Source organism: Mastigoproctus giganteus, chromosome 12, assembly GCF_048544385.1.
Source record: "Mastigoproctus giganteus isolate SK-2022 chromosome 12, ASM4854438v1, whole genome shotgun sequence".
Taxonomy (NCBI): Eukaryota; Metazoa; Arthropoda; class Arachnida; order Uropygi; family Thelyphonidae; genus Mastigoproctus; species Mastigoproctus giganteus.
This window is the reverse complement of record NC_143586.1, coordinates 131134217-131155670: the sequence shown is the minus strand read 5'-3', so window position 1 is coordinate 131155670 and position 21454 is coordinate 131134217. Positions and strand designations below refer to the sequence as shown.

At 36.3% G+C, this 21454-nt stretch overlaps 1 protein-coding gene across 5 annotated transcripts in view; it reads right to left on the bottom strand.

The window, feature by feature from the left end:
• The window catches only part of LOC150077431 (uncharacterized), a 284193-nt gene that overhangs the window by 78232 nt on the left and 184507 nt on the right, over positions 1–21454 (bottom strand). For all 5 annotated transcript variants that reach the window (XM_090386306.1, XM_090386304.1, XM_090386307.1 and 2 more), the window contains 2 exons: positions 15110–15291; positions 3828–3971 (listed from right to left, as the gene is read on the bottom strand). In XM_090386306.1, the coding sequence (XP_090242432.1) occupies positions 3828–3971; positions 15110–15291 (326 nt within the window). The remainder of the gene's footprint in view (positions 1–3827; positions 3972–15109; positions 15292–21454) is intronic.

Below are 21454 nucleotides of genomic sequence, written 5' to 3'. Positions count from 1 at the left end.
TCAGCTGGTTCGCACCGGTTCGGCATAACTGATACCTAATTTTTTGTTGAGTTCGGCGAACCGGTTGTTAAAAATGATTGTTATTAATTCAGCAAGAAATTTTCGTTTAGTATCGATAAAATGAATGTTCTGACTGATGTTTATCAATGGTATAAGCACAGTGCTTTGTTTATAAAAGTTTATGATATGACCACACGTGGACAGAACCAGTAAAAATATTCAAATATATAGGTACATATCCACTCCTGCTCTATAATATATTAAAATAAAACATTTTAAAAATTTTTTGCAGTAGTCCTTAAAAGGATGAAAAGGCAACAGAGTTTGAAAGATTTTTTCAATAAGAAACCAAAATCAGAATTTGTTGTATCAGAATTGGCCTTGGATGGTACAAAACAGTCACAAGCACAACCACTCCAACTTGAAGAAAGCAGCACATCAATTATTGAAATAAAAAACGATAACAACTCCAAAATTGAAAATAATCTTCCTGAATGCTGGACAGTGCAACAGTATAACAATTTTAATACAGTTTACAGCCTGGCAAAAAGATGTAAACCATTTTCAGACATAGAAGATGAGATAGAAGTGCAAATTAAAAATGGATTAGATATGGGAATAGGATTACATTCTCTTAAAACTGCTGTGAAAGTAGTTGATTTCATTGCAAAGGAAATTAAAAAAAAGAAATATTTAATAAAATTATTGAAAATAATCTGAAAATATGTTTGATTATTAATGAAGCTTCAATGATATCCTGCAAACCAATTATTATACTTTTCTTAAAAGTTGAGGATTCAGTTACATCACCAACAATTTTCGTTGAACTAGTTGAATTGGAAAAACAAGATGCAGAGACAATATGTTCTTCAGTTATGGAAAGTTTAAATAATGTTGGGCTTACTAAGAACTACCTAGAAAAAAATGTATAAATGTAATAGGATTTTGCTCTGATGGTGCCAGCGTTATGCTTGGGAGAAAATCTGGAGTGAGCACTAGGATTGCTGTTGTTGTTGTTGTTGTTTTGGTTTTTAGGAGCATTAGCAACTAAGGCCATATTGCTCCGGGATATGCGGTGGTCATTCCCTGACCTTTCCGCATCCTCCGTATTTGGTGGTGACGGGCTCGAACCCCGGTCTAATCCAGAAGCGTGTGCTGCGCACTGCTGCTCCTTCCCACCTGGCTACGGTGGCCCCCACTAGGATTGCAAAAGAGTTTCCAAACATAATAATATGGCACTGTTTAAATCATCGCCTCCATCTTGTTTTAGATGATTCAATAAAGGAAATAAAGCAAGTAAATCATTTTAAAATATTTATTGATAAGATATATACTATTTTTCATCAATCCAATAAAAACAAATTGAACTTTCCAAAATATCCGAACAACTTGGAATTGAAATTATAAAGATTGGAAGAATTTTGGGACCAAGATGGGCTGCCTGTAGTTAAGGTCAACCCTAGCTGTGTGGCATGCTTATCCAGCGCTACATCACTATTTTTATTCAAATAAAAAGTACTTAAGTATGGTTGCCCGTCTTGAAAATATATATTTTATAATTGATTTGGCATTGATGATTGATATTTTAAACGAAATTTCTCTTCTTTCAGATGCACTGCAAGCAAGAAATATAGACATAATAAAGGCTGAAAAACTCTTGATAAGATCTATTAAAGCATTTAAAATGCTTGGAAAGGAAAAGGGTATATACGAAAAAAAAGTTGATGAATTAATTACTTCAGAAACCTTCAAAAATATAAAATTTGTAGAAAATCATCGATTTGTCGGGCTTTCTCGGGAAATACGTTTAGAAAACATCGTAACGAATTTGAAAAAAAGACTAATGGATTGTGAACATTTAAAAGCAAGTTGTAGCCAATTTCAAGATAGGAATAAATTACAATGTCTCAATTTTTTGGAGCCAGGTTACTGGAATACTGAAGTACTACTAGTTCCATGGAAAGCAGCTGAAGAACATTGCACGTATTTAATGACATTTTTAATTACCAAATTGATATTAATGATTATCGAGATTTCATGGAAAACGTTTTAAAAAATTCCCAGAATTAAAAAGACCTAAAAATATTGTCAGAACAATTGCTGTAAGTTCAGCAGAAGCGGAAAGGGGTTTTTCAAAGATGAACATAATGTTCAGAGAAGAGAAGTCGCCTAACTGTTTCTAATATATCAAACACAATGACTATTAGTCTAATCGGCCCACCTCTAAAGGAATGGGATCCTACTCCTCCAGTGAAAAGATGGTTAAGGATAAATTATTCAACCGATGATGCTCGGATAAAAGCGAAGAAAATTGCAAGTAAGGATGCCAATCAAGAAGCAATATGGAAATATCTTAAATAACAGTTTTATTGTTTTTGTCAGGTATTATTTAATATTTTAAAACTCTTTCTTATAACATAATCTAGTTTTGTGGACCTCTTTTATTGTTCTTATTTAAGTATTAACTGCATGAAATAATAAACTACCTTTCGGTATATAGTTTTTTTATACTTAGAACGGTCATTAGGGCAGTGAACCGGTTGTTAAATTATTTGAATCCCACCACTGCCTAAAGGCCTCATTTTAGGAAGGATGTGGATCTGCTGGAATGTGTACAGAGAAGGTCAATGAGATTGGTGAAAGGAACAAAAGGGTGCACTTACCAAGAAATGCTTCAATTCTGCAAATTTTAGTTTCTGGAGATTAGACACCTATGAGGCGATCTGACTGAAGTGTTTAAGGACTTGAATGGATCAATTAAGTTCAATGTTGAGCATTCTTCCTCTTGCTGAGACTACACACGAGAAGACATAAATTCCAATTGAGGAAGGATGGTTGCAGGAAGTTTGCCTTCAGCTAGCAGGTGAAACAAACTTCCATCTGTTATTGTGGAAGTGGGCAGTTTGAATAAACTTAAGGGAATGGAGATGGGTGAGGTGTGTAGGTTTTTTTTTTTGACTGATGCCGTATAAGCTTGATTTCTTGCATCATTTGCCACTACTAATACTAACCACTAGGTATTCCTCTCTAAAATCCAGCACTTCCCAATCACTGGAGGTACGGGATTTTAAAAAATTTACTGTAGACAGCAACTTGAAAACAGATTATGCCTGTCAGCCATTATTGTTGAATTTTGGTTTACAAAAGCTGGAATTCAGATTTATAAGCTAAAAAAAAAGTAAAGTGCAGCCATTATCAACCCACTGCAGGATGGAAGCCTCCTCAACAACTCTGAGGGAAATGGACCATAATCTGCCACGCTGGTCCAGTGCGGGTTGGCAGATCGACCATATTCAGCAGTCAGGGGCTTGAACCCCGGTCTACTCAAAGAGCGTGTGCTACTGCACTCCCGCTCCTGCCCACTCGGCTACGGAGGCCGTATTACATTAAAAAAGAACTGATTTTTTTTATGTATTTGTTCATAATTTTTAAAAAATCTGATTTGATTTTTGATCATAATTTGTCACAATGTTAGGAAACCAAGTCAAAATAAGAAAAAAATTTTGTAAAGCATTCATGTACAAAAAGTTTTATTAATTTTTATGAATTTTCAAATTTTCACGAAGAAACTCGTTTCACAGAGCCCATCACTAGCAAAAAAAAAAAAAAAAAAAAAAAACCTTGATCCACAAAAACTAAATGCTTGAGATGTGTGCAATCAGAAGAAAGAGGCCTGAGGGAAGGAAAAATTTCTATGTGGCATTTCTGAAAGATGTTCACTGTACTGATAATTAATTTGAATAAATTATTATTTATTCAATTTAATAAATAAAAAAAAAAGAACACCACATATGCAATAATATCACATATTTCAATTACTGTATTACCTGTTGTCTAATGTTATCCTAGAAACAGAATTATCTGAATGGCTGGTAGAGAAAAGGAGTTCTTTATTATTATGAGCACTCATTCTTGGTGGTAATGCACTTGTTCTTACTGTTGATATCTCAGTTCCACTATCTTCTTCATAACTGGGGGAGAAAAAATTCAATAAATTTATCACCAACAAAAAATTTACATTCTTCAATAATTGTTATAGTTCAGAAAACTTCCAATAACTGGCACTATAGTCACTTTTGCAACTAATGCTATGAAAGATAAGCATTTATAATTCCGATGCATTTCAACATAAATTAATTTGATAATTTAAACAGTCAAGATACATCAACTATTTTTTTTTCTCTTTAATAAGAAGCTCTTAAGAAGTCTATAATATATTGTACTGTGTAACAGATCAGGGAAATTAGGGGTGTTTGTGATTGCAATTTAAGCAGATCACCATTGTTAAAATTCAAATGTAATGAGAAGTGGACAACTGACTGACACATTTGAACAGAAAAGATGCAAGTGTCCTTGCTGTTGCCACTGAACAGATTTCAAGGGTTCACAGACTGTTAGTAGGATGGATGGGAGAAGACAGAGGCATAAAAATGGCGGTTAATGGCATAGGTCACAACTGTGCTTGAACTCTTCTTGAGGGTTCAAAGTTCCTTAATTCACTTCTCTTATGCATGGAGAAGTGAATTAAGGTCCTAATGATCCATGGATAATCAGTCATTCATTTATTTTTGGAAGGAAGGAATAAAATTACTGCATGATAGGTTAGTGATGGCATAACATGTTTCAGAAGTTATAAGAGATGTATCGGGGAAGCGAATAACAGGCAAATACAAAGTTTCAACTATTTATACAGCAATGTAAGGAGTACTATTAATAAAATGGATGAATCTAAGCTACTGATCCACAGATGCTGATATGAAAAGGAGACTACTTACGGCCATCCTGATTTGAATGATAGGTTTAATTTTGGAACATATAATGTATATAGGAAGGATGGGTTAAGAACAAAAAGGGGATTTAGGATTCAGTTTTATTGGTACATCAGGGAAAAAGGCTATCGTGCACCTGACAGCTTTTTAAGGTTATAAAATGTTAAAAATAAGTACTGGTAACCAATGAAGGCAGTTACCTTCTCAAAAGGTTATATATGTACATATAAAGGAGTAAAAAGGCAATATATATAGATTAAAATAAATTTAGTGTTTTATATATGTGTATGCAAATCAATAAACTATAAAAATTTAAAAACATCTGATACACACTGTTATCAGATAAAAGTCTGATTAAGCATATAAAGCTTGGTCAGATGGTAAAAAGCAGTAAAATGTATATCATTAAAATGTGTACAGTTGACTAAAACACGACATACATTTTACTGCTTTTTAGGCATTTTAATAAGAACTTTTTAAGACGTCACAGGACTTACACATGGGGGAAGGGGGGGGGTCATCAGCCTTCAGAATAAAGGATTGTGTCAGATGACTATATCCTATGTGGACTCAAGAAAGAACAATTTCCTCTTTACGATTCCCGTGAAGAATACTGTTTCAATTATAGGCTCGATCTGATATAATTTATTTGTAGTCCGTTCAGCTTTAACAAGTAAAATACTTAAAATTAGTAAAAACGTTTGGGGTATAAAATCAAGTACATTAAAGCTATACTATACGTTTATTTTTGCCTATCATATGCTATGTGGCTTTAGAGTGGTTAATAGCATGCTGAAGGCCGCCGTAGCCTAGTGATCAGGCGTGCGGGTGCATAAGTACACGTGCCTTGAATGACCGGTGTTCAAGCCCGTGACTACTGAATACGGTGCTGTTTCTTGTATTCTGTGTATCTTGTAAACTCCTCTGACCGTTCGGTCGTCCCGGAGTATAAACAGAAAATTTATTTTTATCTTGCCATTTAGCAATATAATGAATTTTATTATTTGCCTGTAGTCTGTACATGGAACTACAGGCCAAGATTATTTGTGGAAACTGCTGATTTGGCTCAGGTATCAGCTAAACCATTTCCTCTAATCCCAACATAGCCAGAAACAAAGATAAAATTTATTCATAGAGAGAATGTATCACCCGCTGAATCCGAGATAGGATTAAAATTAGTGATTAGACATGAAAAACATGTCTCATTACTAATATAAAGTCTGCAATTAATGATGGGCATAATTGAATGATATAACTGAAATAATTGATTATCCCATCACTACCTGCACACACTCAAAGAAATGGTACATACACTCAGTGATTGCTCAATTATGACTACCTATCCAATACTGTGTTGAGCCACCATTCACATGGATAACAGCCGCTATTCACCTAGGCATTGACTCCACTAGATGTCTGTAGGATTTTGTAGCTATGTTGCCTACAAGGCTTTCCACATTGTTGGAGTAGATGAGTTGCTCGTCCATACACCCCACTTCGAGTTCCAAAACGCTCCACATGTTCAACCGGATTGAGGTCAGGCAAATGTGGAGGCCAATCAAGATGGGTGATATCTTCACTGTGTTCCTCAAACCGCTCGTGCACAGTGCAGGGCCAATAACACAGTGCATTACTGCTTTGGAAGATCCCATTTCTGTCTGGGAAAAAAAGTAAAATGGCAGGCAGACCTCACCAGTGAAATGTTGGTCCATACACAAGGTCCCTAATTCTTGCCAGAAAAACATGCCCCATATTAAGAAACCACTGCCACCTGCTGGGATAGCGGGTACCATGCACAATGGATTCATGGACTTGTGTTGTATCAGGTGTTTGAACTCATCTGACCAGCATTCTCAGTTCCAGTCCTCCAGTGTCCAACATGCTGTTGTCACCAAAGTATTCACAGTCAACGATGATCAGCAGTGAGGAGAGGGTGTCTCTTGAGTTGTCTGTGGAACCCCGTATATGTTTGAGTGTGTGGCATCATCATTTGGGATACTGTTCTTGCATTCCCCATATTGTATTGTGATGTCGACTCTCACACAGTGACCTGCTGTTGTGCCTGAACAATGAGATGCATTCTTTGCTCACCACGAACATCTACTTTATGTAATCATTTACAGTTCTGTCAGCAGGAACTTGTTCCACTCCTGTCCTGTATTTGTACACCTTAACCACGGTGGGCCCTGAGCAACTGACAAGACATGATTTTTGATAATGAAGCACCTGATGCACGAGCACTACAATCATGCTCTTCTCAAATTCTGTGATATCTTTACTATGTCCTATAACTGCTTCTTTATCACTTTGACTTGCATGACCAGATGCAAATTACCACTGTTTTGGTGTATGAAACTGTTCGGCTTTTATACTGTGCACTATATGTTATAATCTAATACAGATGACGAGGTGGTCACAATTCAGTGCTCACCGAGTTTATAATAATCTGTTGGTACTGATGAGTTTTTAAGTGATCCAAGGCTAACTCTACAGCATGGATCTGAGAAATGTATATGCTGTATTTCAGGGAGAATCTGTTTGGATATAGCAGTATTGGGAAAGACAGCAGGAAATCTTGTTCGTGTTTCTGACTTCAAGCTATCTGTGAAAACTGGCAAGAGGTCAGATTGTTCAGCTCTGTATACTGAATAGAGCTGAAGCAGATGGAGAATCAGACTTCAACCAGTTCTTAAGAGAGAAGTCACATGCTGGAATATGAGCATGTCAAGGTGGAAGGGTTTCCCTTAGGTGAATGGGCAACCTTGCCTTCTATGATGTGTAAATGTCAGCGTAGTTCTTGGACACATATACAGAAAGGAGGACTGGAAGTCTGATGGGTGTTATAAAAACTTCCAAATGTGGCCCGAAAAGAAATGGCCGCGTAGGATGGCCTGGCCTGCGATTTTTATTTAAAAGCATGCTGTAGAGACAACTGTTTCTACTGAAGTGATAATGATGGTTTATTTGCTTCCAAACATAGGCTCTGGACAGATGTTCAAAATGCTGCAACAGAAATATGAATAATCTGATGATGGATTGGATTAAGCCATCGAAGCACACTGTTTCTTGCTGTAATTGCTAATCACATGAGTAGGCCCTGCAATACCCTTGCCTCCAGTCAGGTTATTGTATGTCATAACATAAGCAATTTAAGAATCAATTCCACCTCTGCTTATGGCTGTCACCAGTCTGCATAGCCTCCATTAAACTCAATTTTCTTACACAACCAATACTGCCCCAATGGCATCAGCAAATATCCTTGCACCTTTTCTATTCAAGTGTGTCCCATCTCTATAAAAACAATCTTTGTAACAAGCACTGGCCATGCTGAGAAAAATTCTATCCCATCAGCCTGAACAATCTCTTCAGGGACAAAATGATCAACAAATCTCTCCTATTATGCCTTGGCAAAATTCCAAGTCCTTTTGACTTGTGACTTTTTCTCTACAATCCCCCCACACCTAATGCTTGTTAAGTGAAGCCTCAGATTGCCTGTACTTAACATCATGTGTACTTAAATGTACAACAATATCACCTTTTGCACTCTTAAAAGATAACTGTTCTATAATACCAACAACTTTTGTTTCCAGTCCTTTTCCTCTAATTCCCCTATTGCATAAAATATTTAGTTTCACTGACAATAGGGAGTTCAAGAATAACTCTGCACTGGGACTAGTACATCCTGCTTGTAGTGATCTCAACATGCAGCTGATTTATGAGGGTAGGCTCAAAAGTTGTGGGTGGCTCAGTACTATTTGATGGGTCTCTTATTTAATTCCTTTGAGGGCAATGACCCATTTCATCAAGCATTAGATAGAATTCATCCAAGAATATTAAATTTTTGTTTAATTTTCTCATCCTCTCTTTCTCTCTCTTTGGTGAAATTAAATTACATCCAATTAGTCAATGCTGCATACATACATACTATAAGTCCTGATTCATAAGAGAATTGCCTTTGGCCACTTTAGATAACTCATAAGTCATTTGCTTAACAGGATTCTTTCAAATGGAAATTGGTTCCATCAATCAACTGGTATAATCAAGAAATGAGCCCCTTATTTGGTTGGTGCTTCATTCGAGGCACTCAACCACTATGGACGTTGTTGTGCCAATACACAGCCATTCTAAAAGTTAAGTAATGACAAAAAATAATTTTGATATCATATACTTGGATTTCAGGAAAGCTTTTAACATTGTTGCGCATGAAAGACTACTGTACAAATTGGAGCAGAACGGTATTAAGGGTAAGTTGCTACAATGGATAAAAGGATGGTTGAGTGGGAGAAGACAGAGGTTGGTAATCAATGGTGCTGCTCTTCGTGGACTAATGTTATTAGTGGAATCCCACAGGGTTCGGTGTTGGGTCCACTGTTGTTTTGTATATTTATCAATGATATTGATGAAGGTATACCAGGCTTAGTGTCGAAGTTTGCAGATGATGCAAACATTGGCAGGGTTGTTAATGACAGTAATAGGACCTAGAAAATTTGGGCAGATGGGCTGAGAAGTGGCAACTGAAGTTTAACATTGACAAATGCAAAGTACTGCTTATGGGTAGAAGTAACCCCAGAGGAACGTACCAACTGTGTGGTACTACACTTAAGGTTGCAGAAAATGAAAAAGACCAGGGAGTTGTGCAGTCAGATATGAAGTTTTCTGAGTAATGCAGACAGGCTGCCAAGGCAGGTCATGGGGTTTTGTCAATGATATACAGGAATTTTGTTAGCAGAGAAAAGGAGATGATTGTCCCTCTGTAGGGACAATCATCTGCAGTATCAAATGTATGCAGTACCAAAGGCATGGTCAGGCCATGCCTTTGGTACTGCATACAGGTCTGGCGGCCTAATTTTAGGAAGGATGTAGATTTGCTTGAGTGTGCACAGAGAAGGGCAACAAGATTAGTGAGGGGAATGAAGGGATCCTCTTACCAAGAGAGGCTTAAGTTCTGAAAATTGCAGCAGCTGGAGACTAGGCAACTGCGAGGTGATCTGATCAAGGTGTATAAGGCCTTGAATGGGTTGAGCACGCTGAATTCTGATGGGATTCTTCCACTTGTTCAGATTACGAACCTAAGGGGCATAAATTCAAATTGAGGAAAGACAGATGTAGAATAGATGTGCGGAAATTTGCCTTTAGCCAGCAGGCGGTTAATTGCTGGAACAAACTTCCATCAGTCGTTGTGGAAGTTGATAGGTTAAATAAATTTAAGGAGGAACTGGACAAACATTTAGAGGGAATGGTTGTGTGAAATTTTTTTTTTTGGCTGATGCTACATAAGTTCATACGCTTGCTTTCTTGCGTCACATGACACTATTACTACTACTACATAATAACAATAATAATAATAACTAAGATGTTTTTTTTTTTTTTTTTTTTTTGATTTGGTAGTTGTTGGCGCATCGGCTTCTGTGGCCATATTGCACCTCCCAAGGTTTTTGCAGTACTTTGATCCAAGCCCGAGGCGGGAATCGAACCCGCGACCTTTGGGTTGCCGGGCAGGTACTTTACCCACTCGGCTAGCCCGGTCGGCAACTAAGATGTGCATTAGCTCTTACAGCTTAACAGGAGCAAACACATTCCATAAGCCTCTTGCTTGCCCTAACTCTTTTGGAAATTTCCCCTAACTTGAAGGAATTAAAAATGAGATACCATATTCCACAAACCATGCAAGAGTTAGCTGAAATCAATGAATCACTCACCGAGAATGATCTTAAGAATTATTCAGATCATTTGCTTTCTTTGAAAGGTGAAATGAAAAATAGATTTTTTTAGATTTATTTTCTTTTGAAGTGAAAGCCATGGATGCTAGATACAATTGGATGCGATGTAGGGTCTGCTAGTGAAGAAATTCAAGAACTCATTGAATTAAAATGTAATGGAAATATAAATTCAAAAAAGGTGGAATGGCTTAGTTGTGGGGATGAAAAAGAACTAAATTCTTTATTCAACAACGTGGTCTGAAATGGCCAAAGTACTTTTTTTTCCAACGCCTTATATGGTTGAGAGTTGTTTTAGTTCAGTAAAATGAAATATTAACAAAGGAAAATCAACAAAATTGATATATGTTCAAGAGAAGACATTAGAATTAAACTTACTAACATCATACCGAACATTGAACTTTTAGCTAAGAAGCATCAGGCTCTGGGATCCCACTGAATAAAAACAGTAAGTATAAAGTACTTTCTTGTTTAAAATTTCATGGGGAGCAAGTAGGGAAAAAAATTGTCTAAAAAAGCCCTTTAGGGGATAATAATTTAAAAAAGGTTAAGAAACACTAGTATAGTGGGACTCAGAATAATTTATTTTGAGTCCCACCGAGTCCCTCCTCGATGGTACCTTCATTCAGGTACCGTCACTGGTAGAGCCTCTTACATGAAACTAGCCATCATTGCTGACTAATTTCTCAGCAATTGGGTGAGCAGGAGAATTATCTAATAAAAGAAGAGCCTTTAAATCATTGGGAGCCACCTTTAAGACCTCTTGCTGATATCGACATACTTCGGGGACAAAATGCTTGAAAAACCAGTCAGAAAATATGCTGCCATTGAACCATGCCTTCTTTGAATGGTAGTAGATAACAGGCAACTGCATTATGTAATCTTTCAAAACATGTGGGCGTACTGATTTGCCTATGACAGCCAGCTTCAGGCGATGGAGGCCATCAGCACTTGCACAGTATAAAGCTGAAAAACTCCCCTTGCTCATTTTCTTTCCAGGAGTTTTGTCTTCGTTTCTGAAGGTGTGAATATTTTTTTGGTAGGGACCGCCAAAATAACTCGGTCTTGTTTCCATTATACACCTGAGATAAGAGCAGGAGTCTGAAAGGCTCAATTGAAAGTGTTGCAGCAGATCCAGCTTCACTGTGCTCTTTCCTGTTACACATGTCATGGTGATTTCTAAAATGGCACAGCCACCCATCACTAGCTTTGAAATTGTTAATGCCCATATATTTAGCTAGTTTCTCAGCTGCAGTATGTAAGGTAACACCAGTAACATTCACTCCACATGATCATTTCTGCATGTACCACTTGTAAACAGCTTCTTCTAGATCTTTATCATGAGTGATTTCTGACACTCATGGAACCCTTCAATCATGACATTCACAGAACCCATATTATACTTTAATGCAACGCTTGGGAGCTTTCCTTTGGTCTTGCGATTATCAGAAACAGTTTGCTTTTTAACTCCATACTGCGCATAAAGACTAGCCACTGAGGCACCACTCTCAAGCTTTTGACCAACACTCAAATGTACATTCTTTATTTTAAGACTTGTTTGTTTTGAAGCCATTACTGGTCACAAAAATGATTTGAAATAATACTAACAATGGATAAATGTTGATACAAAGTGCACTGTCCTCATGTGCACGGCAGCTAGGTGTAACAAAAACAATACTGCTGCTGTGCACGCTAACTGGTGAGCGTCTCGTGATTTACGGTCAGCATCCGGAAAATAGTACTAGGTGAGAAAAGAGTTTTTGTTATGAAAATTAAGTTGGTGCTCTGAAAATACTTGATAAAGGTGAGACAAAAAAAAAAAAAAAAAAGATTGCTGTTGATTTAGGTGTGGGTCAGACAACTGTAGAAGACTGGGGGGAAAAAATCATAAAAAAAAAAAAAAAAATTATGGAAGTATTTTACACTCAGTCTGTTTCTCAAGGAGCATTTAGTCCTTGCTCCACTTTAAAGAAACCAAAATTAGAAATGGTAGACAATGCATTATGGCTGTGGTTTATGCAAAAAAGACAACAAAGAACTTCAATCAGCAGATCCATAAAAGTAGCATAATAGTAGAGGCCTTGGCCTTCCAACAAAATATTAATAGTACACAAGTGACAAGTTTACAGCAAGCGACAGATGGCTTGTGTTAGAAAAACTGCCATGGTATTTGAGTGAATACCATGGCAGTTTTTCTAACTTACAAACCATGGTATTTGCATATTGAGAGGGGAGAGATTATCCACTGACCAGCCTGCTGCTCAAAAATTTACAGATTTAAGGTCATTTATCAAAAGAGAAAAATTGGTTGGAGGACAATCCTACAATATAATATGGCCAAAACAACTAAATTATAAAAATGTTAACTGCAAAAATGATGGGAAAAAAAAAAAAAAAAAACAGAGCCTGCTACAAAAATCCAAAGAGAGAATCACAAAAGCTGCATGCAGCAATATAACTAGAACTCATAAAATGATACAAATAATATAATTATAATGGTAATATAATTACACTTTTAGTAATGACCACTCATATACCACGTGAATATCAAGATAGTTTATTTAGTTAATAACTAAATTCCTATACATTAAGGTAAATAAACTATCTTAATATTCACATGGTATAAGACTGGTCATTACTAAAAGCATAATGTCCTTCCCCAACTATAATAAAATAAATTACAAAAATATGAATTGTGACTATGAACATGAAACATTTCCTACTCCTTGCAATAATCAGTTTGGATGGACACTGTATTAATTCAAAGAATGTTTTTTTTTTCTTGCCAGTTTTTGTACCTTCTGTAAAAGAAACACTTGAAGAAGATAAACATGTCTGAAAAAGGCTATTCTTTTTATGGATATGCTGTTTGACATCCCAACTGTAAGGAACTCAAAGATTTAAGGTCATAAAGGCTATGTTTTTGCCAGATAATGTAGCATCCTTGATCCAGTCTAGAGATCAAGGGAGGGAATTTATGAATGTCTAAAGAGACAACATATGTAAAAGTTTTTGAGTTAAATTTTTATGAAAAAAAATAGAAGACACAAATATAAGTCTTACAGAATTATTAAAAATCAGCAACATCAAAGATGTGTTTACCACACAGCACTAGCATGGAACAATATTCCAAGTTCAACATTTACTAAATCTTGGAAAAACTTTGGCTTGAGGTTGAACAGTGCTAATGAAAGTCAAACTAAAAGAAGACATAACTATGGATACAGCAATGTTTTCCAATAACTGGTGATGATTTGCTGGAAAACAAAGTTATGAATGAAGCAGATATCATACACACATTGTAATGGCAACAGGATCTAATTATAAATACTGAATCAAATGTAGGACCAAAAAAGCTTTAGATATAGTTTTTACATTATACTGAATAATAGCTTGATTATAATGAACAACAGTCAGTGATGTGAAATTTATAAAAAAATGGAAGGCTGACGCTGCAAAATGTCAATATTCATATAATGTATGACACATACAGGAATTCTTTACCAACCATGAGGATATATTCCTGAAAAGTACCACATTTGGCAAGAAGAAAACAAACAGGAAGTAACCATTTTATATACAGCCTGACCTCAATTAACGCAATTAATTCATCCCATGAGTGCATCGCGCAAAACGGTAACGTGTTGATTGAATATAATAATCAATTTTAAAAATACCTTTTTAACTGTATACCATGTAAAATATAATGAAAATAATTATGGAATTAAATGTTTATTGCATAAAACAGTGGTTACAAAACAGTGTGCCGCAGAATATTTTAAATTTTCGAGGGAAACACGACACTCGATATCTGTCGGACACCGTGTGAACTACTAGCTCGAGGTAGTTCACAGTTTCAACATTTCTTATTAAGTTGTTTGGACCTAACTACTTAATAAACGGAACTGTTAGATATTTCATTTGGTCTAGGTGCGCCATGAATCGAGAAAGTTCAGGAACCTCTGACATAAATTACACAATGAAGAAACAATTTGTTATGGAAATATTTGAACAGAGTCGTTTAAACAGTGTTGACTTTCTCTTTTCATCAATCAATTTCCAATAGATAACAACAATCTTCTCTGGGCCCTGGCAAAATAAATATCGCAGAGAACCTCAAACCTTTTGTTTGAGATTCTTTGTTATACGAAAGATTTCATCTAGTTCTTTTATCGTTATCTCCTTCGCGGTAACATTTTCATCTGGATCATTTAAAAATTAGAATTTTAAATTCAAATCTGCATTGGCTTTATTAGCGGGACACAAACAAGTAACACGTCTTCTTCCGATGGTTGATGAAACACATTGAGGCGAGCAGCAAGCAAACACTTCTTTATTGCCCGTCCGACGCTCAACGTGCGATTCAAATCTTTTTCAACTATTACATAAAAAAAAAAAAAAAAATCGCATTAACTGGAAATTTGCATCGTGCAGAGTAAAAAGTGGTATAATTTTTTCAAATAGCAGTAACTGAAAAACATGTTAATTGAACTCACGTTATGCGAGGCCTGGCTGTATTGTTGTTTGCAAGTTTATAAATTTGATTCATAAATTAAACATCCAAATCCATATTAGTTTCTATCAAAGTTTATAAAGATAAATAAAAACCTGCAGCAATCTTACCTATCATATAACAGTGGATACAATGTGCCATTGTATGTGGGACACATTACTGGAATATTCAGGTATTCACTCCCAAAAGATCTTGGTGCACTCTCATGATGTGATACAGACACTCTACAACTCGGCATTCGAAATCTTTCTTCCAGATGCTTTTTACCAGCTATGAAAGTTCTTTCCCTGACCTGTTGGGGGGGGGGAAGAAGAAAGATTAAATGCAATACTAATTAACTAAGAGAAGAAGCTTATGGTTTTCCTAAAATCTGTGTGTACTTTAATAAAAATTTCATAATTTAGGTTGCAGGTATGGCTGGAAAAAAAATCTATAAACCCACATTTTTATTATAGCAAATTTATTATATTTTAGGTCAATAAAAGTATACAATGCCTGACTTCAAAAAAACCCAAATTTCATGATGCTCTTCTCAAACCTATCATCCAATTTCTTCAATATGTTTTCCATCAGCAATTGAGTTATTGTACTTACTGCTTTAAGTTCCAAAGAACATGGGTTTGAAATAAAAAATAGTTTATAGGTCTAATAAAAAAAAAAAAAAACCAACGGCAACACAATAGGTGAATGAAGCAAATGTGAAGAGTGAATAGGCAGTCCACCCACCCATTCCTATCCCCTTTTTTGAGAAAACATCAATTAGCTTGTTAATTATAAATAAAGTCTAGCAGTGCAATCTTTGAACTATAATAAATTTACTTTTAAATGTCGCTTAGGGATTGTTGTTTCTGCCCTACCTACAACCTCAGTTATCAAATTTTTAAAGTGCACATGGACTTTATGAAGTCCTTGTATATAAACACACACACAAAAAAAAAAAAAAAAAAAAAATCTGAACAATATTGGTTTAATTAAAAAAAGTTCTGTTTATACACCAGCACAAGTACATAGGTCAGAGGAGCTTACAACTAATCATTTTAACAAGAAAAGAAGAAGACTGCCATATATGGCAAAACTCCTCTCAATTGATATAACCAGAAGCATCCCACCTCAGTGTCAGCCATTCACATTTGAGTTTATGCCAGTGGCCAAGTAATATCACTATTGTTCAAATATTACTATTACTATTGTTGATTTTGGTGAGATATGCTTGTCAAGAGAAAGCTCATATGAAACAACTGATGAATACTTCCAGCCAGACAACAATTTATCCCAAAAATTGCCTCAATTTTTAAACTATTCTAATTTTTGTCTCTCAGCCCAAAAATGTTATGGAAACAATTGAAAACCTGATAAAAAAAAAAAAAGTCCTACAGTAACTAGACATGACTTTTTTTTTTTTTTTTTTAATAAAAAAAATTTACTTCCATCATGATCTAGGGGAAAATGTACACAGAAGCAGATTATTTGCACATTATACGAATTCAAGTACATAAACTGCCATAAAAAGTATAATGGGCTGATTGCCAGGGAAAGGTGCAGGGCCCTGATTAAGTGTTATATCTATATTAACACTTAATATAGATATAACATTTTAATAGAGTTGTCTCCACAATAGTGCAGCTCAGTGTGGGTTTGCTATAGCACTCTGCATATTTCGACCCCCCCCCCCTCTGAGTTGCATGGTTCCCCAGGAATAGCACTATTTTCCGCTGAATGCCTTTGAAGAGTTACTCATTAGCAAGTATTTGGGTGACTGGAAGACCCAGCAAAAATTTTTTTTAATGCTCTTCAATCCAATTTTACAATGAACTATAATTCAAAATGCATGCTTTCAAAGGTATGTTCTTTAATTTTGCTATTAAAAATTGTACAATTTGTAAATGATGCTATGTGTGGTTATCCAAAGATTAATTTTGAAACAAACTACTCTTAGTTCAGGACACCCCAGAACAGTTAGACAAATTATGGTTAAAGAGCTGTTAATAGTCCTGTATGATCCAACAATAGGATTGAAGCAAGGATCCTGAAACACTACCTTTGTAATAAGTTTAGAAATTATGTCAAGAGCACTTAATTAATAAACTAACTATGTACTATCCACATGGTAAAAGAGAAGTTAATTTCAAAATTAATCTATTAAAAATTGAATTTTGACTAATAGTGTAATTAACATGAAAATGGAGGAATTATTGGCCAGCAAAGTTTTTTTCGTGTCTGTAAGTAATTTACATATCTCCATGTTAATTTTCTGTAGCTGTTTGTACTGGCACAAATTTCCTGTGTCCATAATTGTAAAAAATGCTATTTTCACATACACCATGTCTTGCATACCACAAAAATATTATTTTTTACATCCTCCCACTTGGTGGTGTTATGGGAAAGGGAGTGTCTGGTTGACAGTTCTAATTTACTGAAGTTTAGTGAAGTGTTGTTCATAAAACTTCTCTTTAGGAACTGTTGTTTCTTGACCAACAGTACGCTTCTACAGGGATGGAATACACTTAAATAGAAAGGGTGCAAGAATATTTGCTAATGCTATCGAGGCAGAGTTGGGTGAGTCGCAAAACTGCTAGCTTGGGGGGGGGGGTTACATGGACTAATAGATTAACAGTAGCCACTGGCAGAGGTAAAAGTGATTCTTGCACTACTTCTATTGAAATGCAATTGGGCAGCAGCCTGGAAAGCAAGGCAATGGGAATTTCCAGGACTGCTGGGAGTCATAGTGGAAAAAGTAAATACATGGGCTGTGTTAGGGTAACTAAGAGTAGAAACAGGTGCATGTATACTCGCATGTACACCAATGCTAGGAGTATAGTTAATAAATTCGATGAGCTTGAAGTGCTAGCCAAGACATCAAAGGCAGATATTGTTGGGATATCAGAGACATGGTGTCACACAGACATAAGAAGTGTAGAACTGGAATTTAGTGTAGAAAGGATCGACAGGACAGGAGGGGTTATGCTGTTAGTTAAGAAAAACAAAATCTAAGGAGGTGCATCCAATTAATGTTGGAGGACAATGCACTGTTGAGTCTGTTTGGTGTAACATAAGCACTGGGAAAGGAAAATGAGAGTAGGTATGGGTTATAGGCTTAATGAATCTGATGAGTATAATGAGTAATTGTGCAGAGAAATAGTGGGCTAGTAAATTAGAGTGTCTTATAATGGGGGATTTTAATTTCCTGGATATTGACTAGAATTTGTGGGTTCTTCACTCACACACTAGCAAGGCTTTTGTGGATTTATTGGATGATTGTTTTCTACAGCAGCATGTTCGGGAGGCAACTAGAGGGAGTAATTCTCTTGATCTGATTATCAGTAGTGATTCTTCATGCATCAAGAATCTGCAGATAAAGGAACCACTAGGTGGCAGTGATCACAGTGTGTTGAAGTGGGATTTACTCAAAGAGGTAACAACCATCAAGGGTAAAGGGAAGGGTTTTTGCTTTCGTAAAGGTGGTTACGGTGGTCTGAGACTATTTAAATTCTATACGGTGGAACCAACTGATGACGTTAAAAACAGCAAATTCAAAATGGGAAGCATTCAAAGAATTAATCTTGGAAGCCACTAGACTTTTCATTCCAACAAAGAAATATTGTTCAAGGTTTAGGCCTAAATGGATGTCAGATGAAATAATGAGACATATGGCAGAGAAGAAAAATGCATGGGATACATATAAATTAACAGGTGACACAGAAGCCTATGATAGATATAAGCTGGTCTGTAACCAAGTTACAAAGGAGGTTAGGCAGGCGAAGGCAGATTACAAGAAATCTTTGGCAAAGGATGCAAAGAAAAACAGCAAGGAGTTCTTTACTGATGTAAACTCTAGAAGGAAGGGGATGAATCAGATTGGTCCATTTGATATCGATGGTTCAACTGTCGATGATCCTGCTCAGGCAGCTAACAAACTAAATTAATATTTTGCACCGAAATTCACACGAGGAGTTATTCAGGGAGGGGAATGCCAGAGGTGTATTCAACTCTGGCAGTAAGCTAGATAATCTTGTAATAACTGAGAGTAAAGTGGAGGAGAAATTGTTGAAGATAAACACAAGAAAGGCAACTGGGGTGGATGAAATCCATCCAGTTATATTAAAGGCAGCAAAGGAAGTAAGCAAACCCTTAGCCATAATTATGAGAGCTTTCTTGGACTCAGGGGAGGTACCCATGGACTGGAGATGTGCAAATGTGACCCCAATCCACAAAGGCGGATCAAAGGGGGAGACAGGTTAAAAAAGCATTGTAGGATCATCTAGACAAGACTTCAGTTATAGCTCAGACACAGCATGGGTTTGTTAAAGGGAAGTCTTGTCTGACTAATTTGATTGGATACTATGATGTAGTCACAAAGAAACTCAATGCAAAACATAATTTTGATATCATATACTTGGATCTTAGAAAAGCCTTTGATACTGTTGCACATGGAAGACTGCTGCACAAATTGGCGCAGTGTGGCACTGAAGGCAAATTGCTGCTATGGATAAAGGGATGGTTCAGTGGGAGAAGACAGAGTGGTAATCAATGGACACTGCTCTTCGTGGACTAATGTTATTAGCGGAGTCTGTCAGGGTTCAGTGTTGGGTTCATCGTTGTTTTCTGTATTTATAAATGATATTGATGATGGTATATCAGGCTTAATGTCCAAGTTTGCAAACGATACGAAGGTTGACAGGATTGTTAATGACACTAATGACAGTACACTGCTGCAACAGGATCTAGAAAAGTTGAGCAGATGAACTGAGAGGCGGCAAATGAAGATTAACTTTGACAAATGTAAAGTACTACATATGGGATGCAGTAATCCCAGAGAAATGTATCAACTCTGTGGTACTACACTGACAGTGGTAGACAATGAAAAGGACCTGGGGGATAATTGTGCAGGCAGATATGAAGTTTTCTGAGCAGTGCAGACGATCTGCAAGAGTAGCTCATGGTGTCTTGTCAATGATATACAGAAAATTTTCCAGCAGGGATAAGGAGGTGATTATCCCCTTGTATAAGGCAATGGTCAGGCCACACCTTGAGTACTGTATATAGGTCTGGAGACCTCATTTTAAGAAGGATATAGAGCTGTTGGAACGAGTACAGAGAAGGGCAACAAGATTAGTGAACGGAACAAAGGCACCTGTGAGGTGATCTGATTGAGGTGTATAAAGCCTTGAATGGTTTGAGCATGCTCAATGCTGATGGGATTGTTCCTCTTGCTCAGAGTAATCATCTGAGAGGGCATAAATTCAAATTGAGGAAAGATGTTGTAGGATAGATGTGCGGTAGTTGCCTTTAGCCAGCGGGTGGTTGATTGCTGGAACAAACTTCCATCTGTCGTTGTAGAAGTTGATAGCTTAAATAGATTCAAGGCAGAACTTGACAAACATTTGGAGAGAGTGGATGGGTGAAATAAGGGCGTTTTTTTTTTTTTTTTTTTTTTTGGCTGATGCTGTATAAGTTTGCTTTCTTGCATCACGTGCCTTTGCTAATGCTCTCAGCAATGCTGTTTTGTTTAATTTTGGTTTCTAGTCAGCTTTCTATTAGGCAAGGAACATGCATATTATATAGTATGTATGTGCCTTTCCCCCCATCTCTACAGGGTACTTCTGTTTTTCAATGCAACAAGAATAAAGAAATAAAAATAGCAGTTAATTGAGTGCAATGTTAAAAGACATCATGAAATTTTTTTAAGAACTAAAATAAATACAGTAATTAATACAATGATCTCTGCATATAATTCTGACATTTGATTTTAACTGGTGCAATTCATTTAATACATACACTGCCCATCTGTTACATGTTTGGCATCTGCTCATGCAACTCTCTCTGATAGCTGACACATGCAGGTTTATTTACATATATGAGTACATCCTAAACTGTCACACCCCCACACTTCCCTTCTGGGTGGTTTGACAGTGGGTGATGTGATCCCAAAGACTTAGTTCCTAGGGGCTACAAGGCATTTTAATTTATCACTATTTTTCATTGCAGTCCATTGTAAATCTGTAGCGTTTATTGTCTAATATATTTTAAAGGCAGAGAATTTCAACATTGATGGAGGTAACTGAACTGTGAGCCTTCAAAGCCTCTATTTGATATGGAAGATCATATTCATTCCCAATTAACAAACTCATTAATTTTTTTTTTTAAAACATTATCAGTTTACTTAGTATTTTTTCTCTTGTATCTTCAGGGATGGTTGAAAATTGAACTTCTAACTGAATTTTCTCTACCTCTTCAATTGCACTACTCAAAGAAAGTCCTCATCTTTGAAGTTTGATTATAAAATTAGGTAACCAAACAAAATGAGCCTCAATGAATGGCAAATGTTTTCTAAGGAAAGAATCAGAAGAAAATACTGGCTGGTGCTTTGGATACCACAGATGCTGCAGCTATTGGCACTGCCAGTATTTAAAGCCAATGTCAATTTTTCTTTATAGAATCAGAATTTTTGCATAATA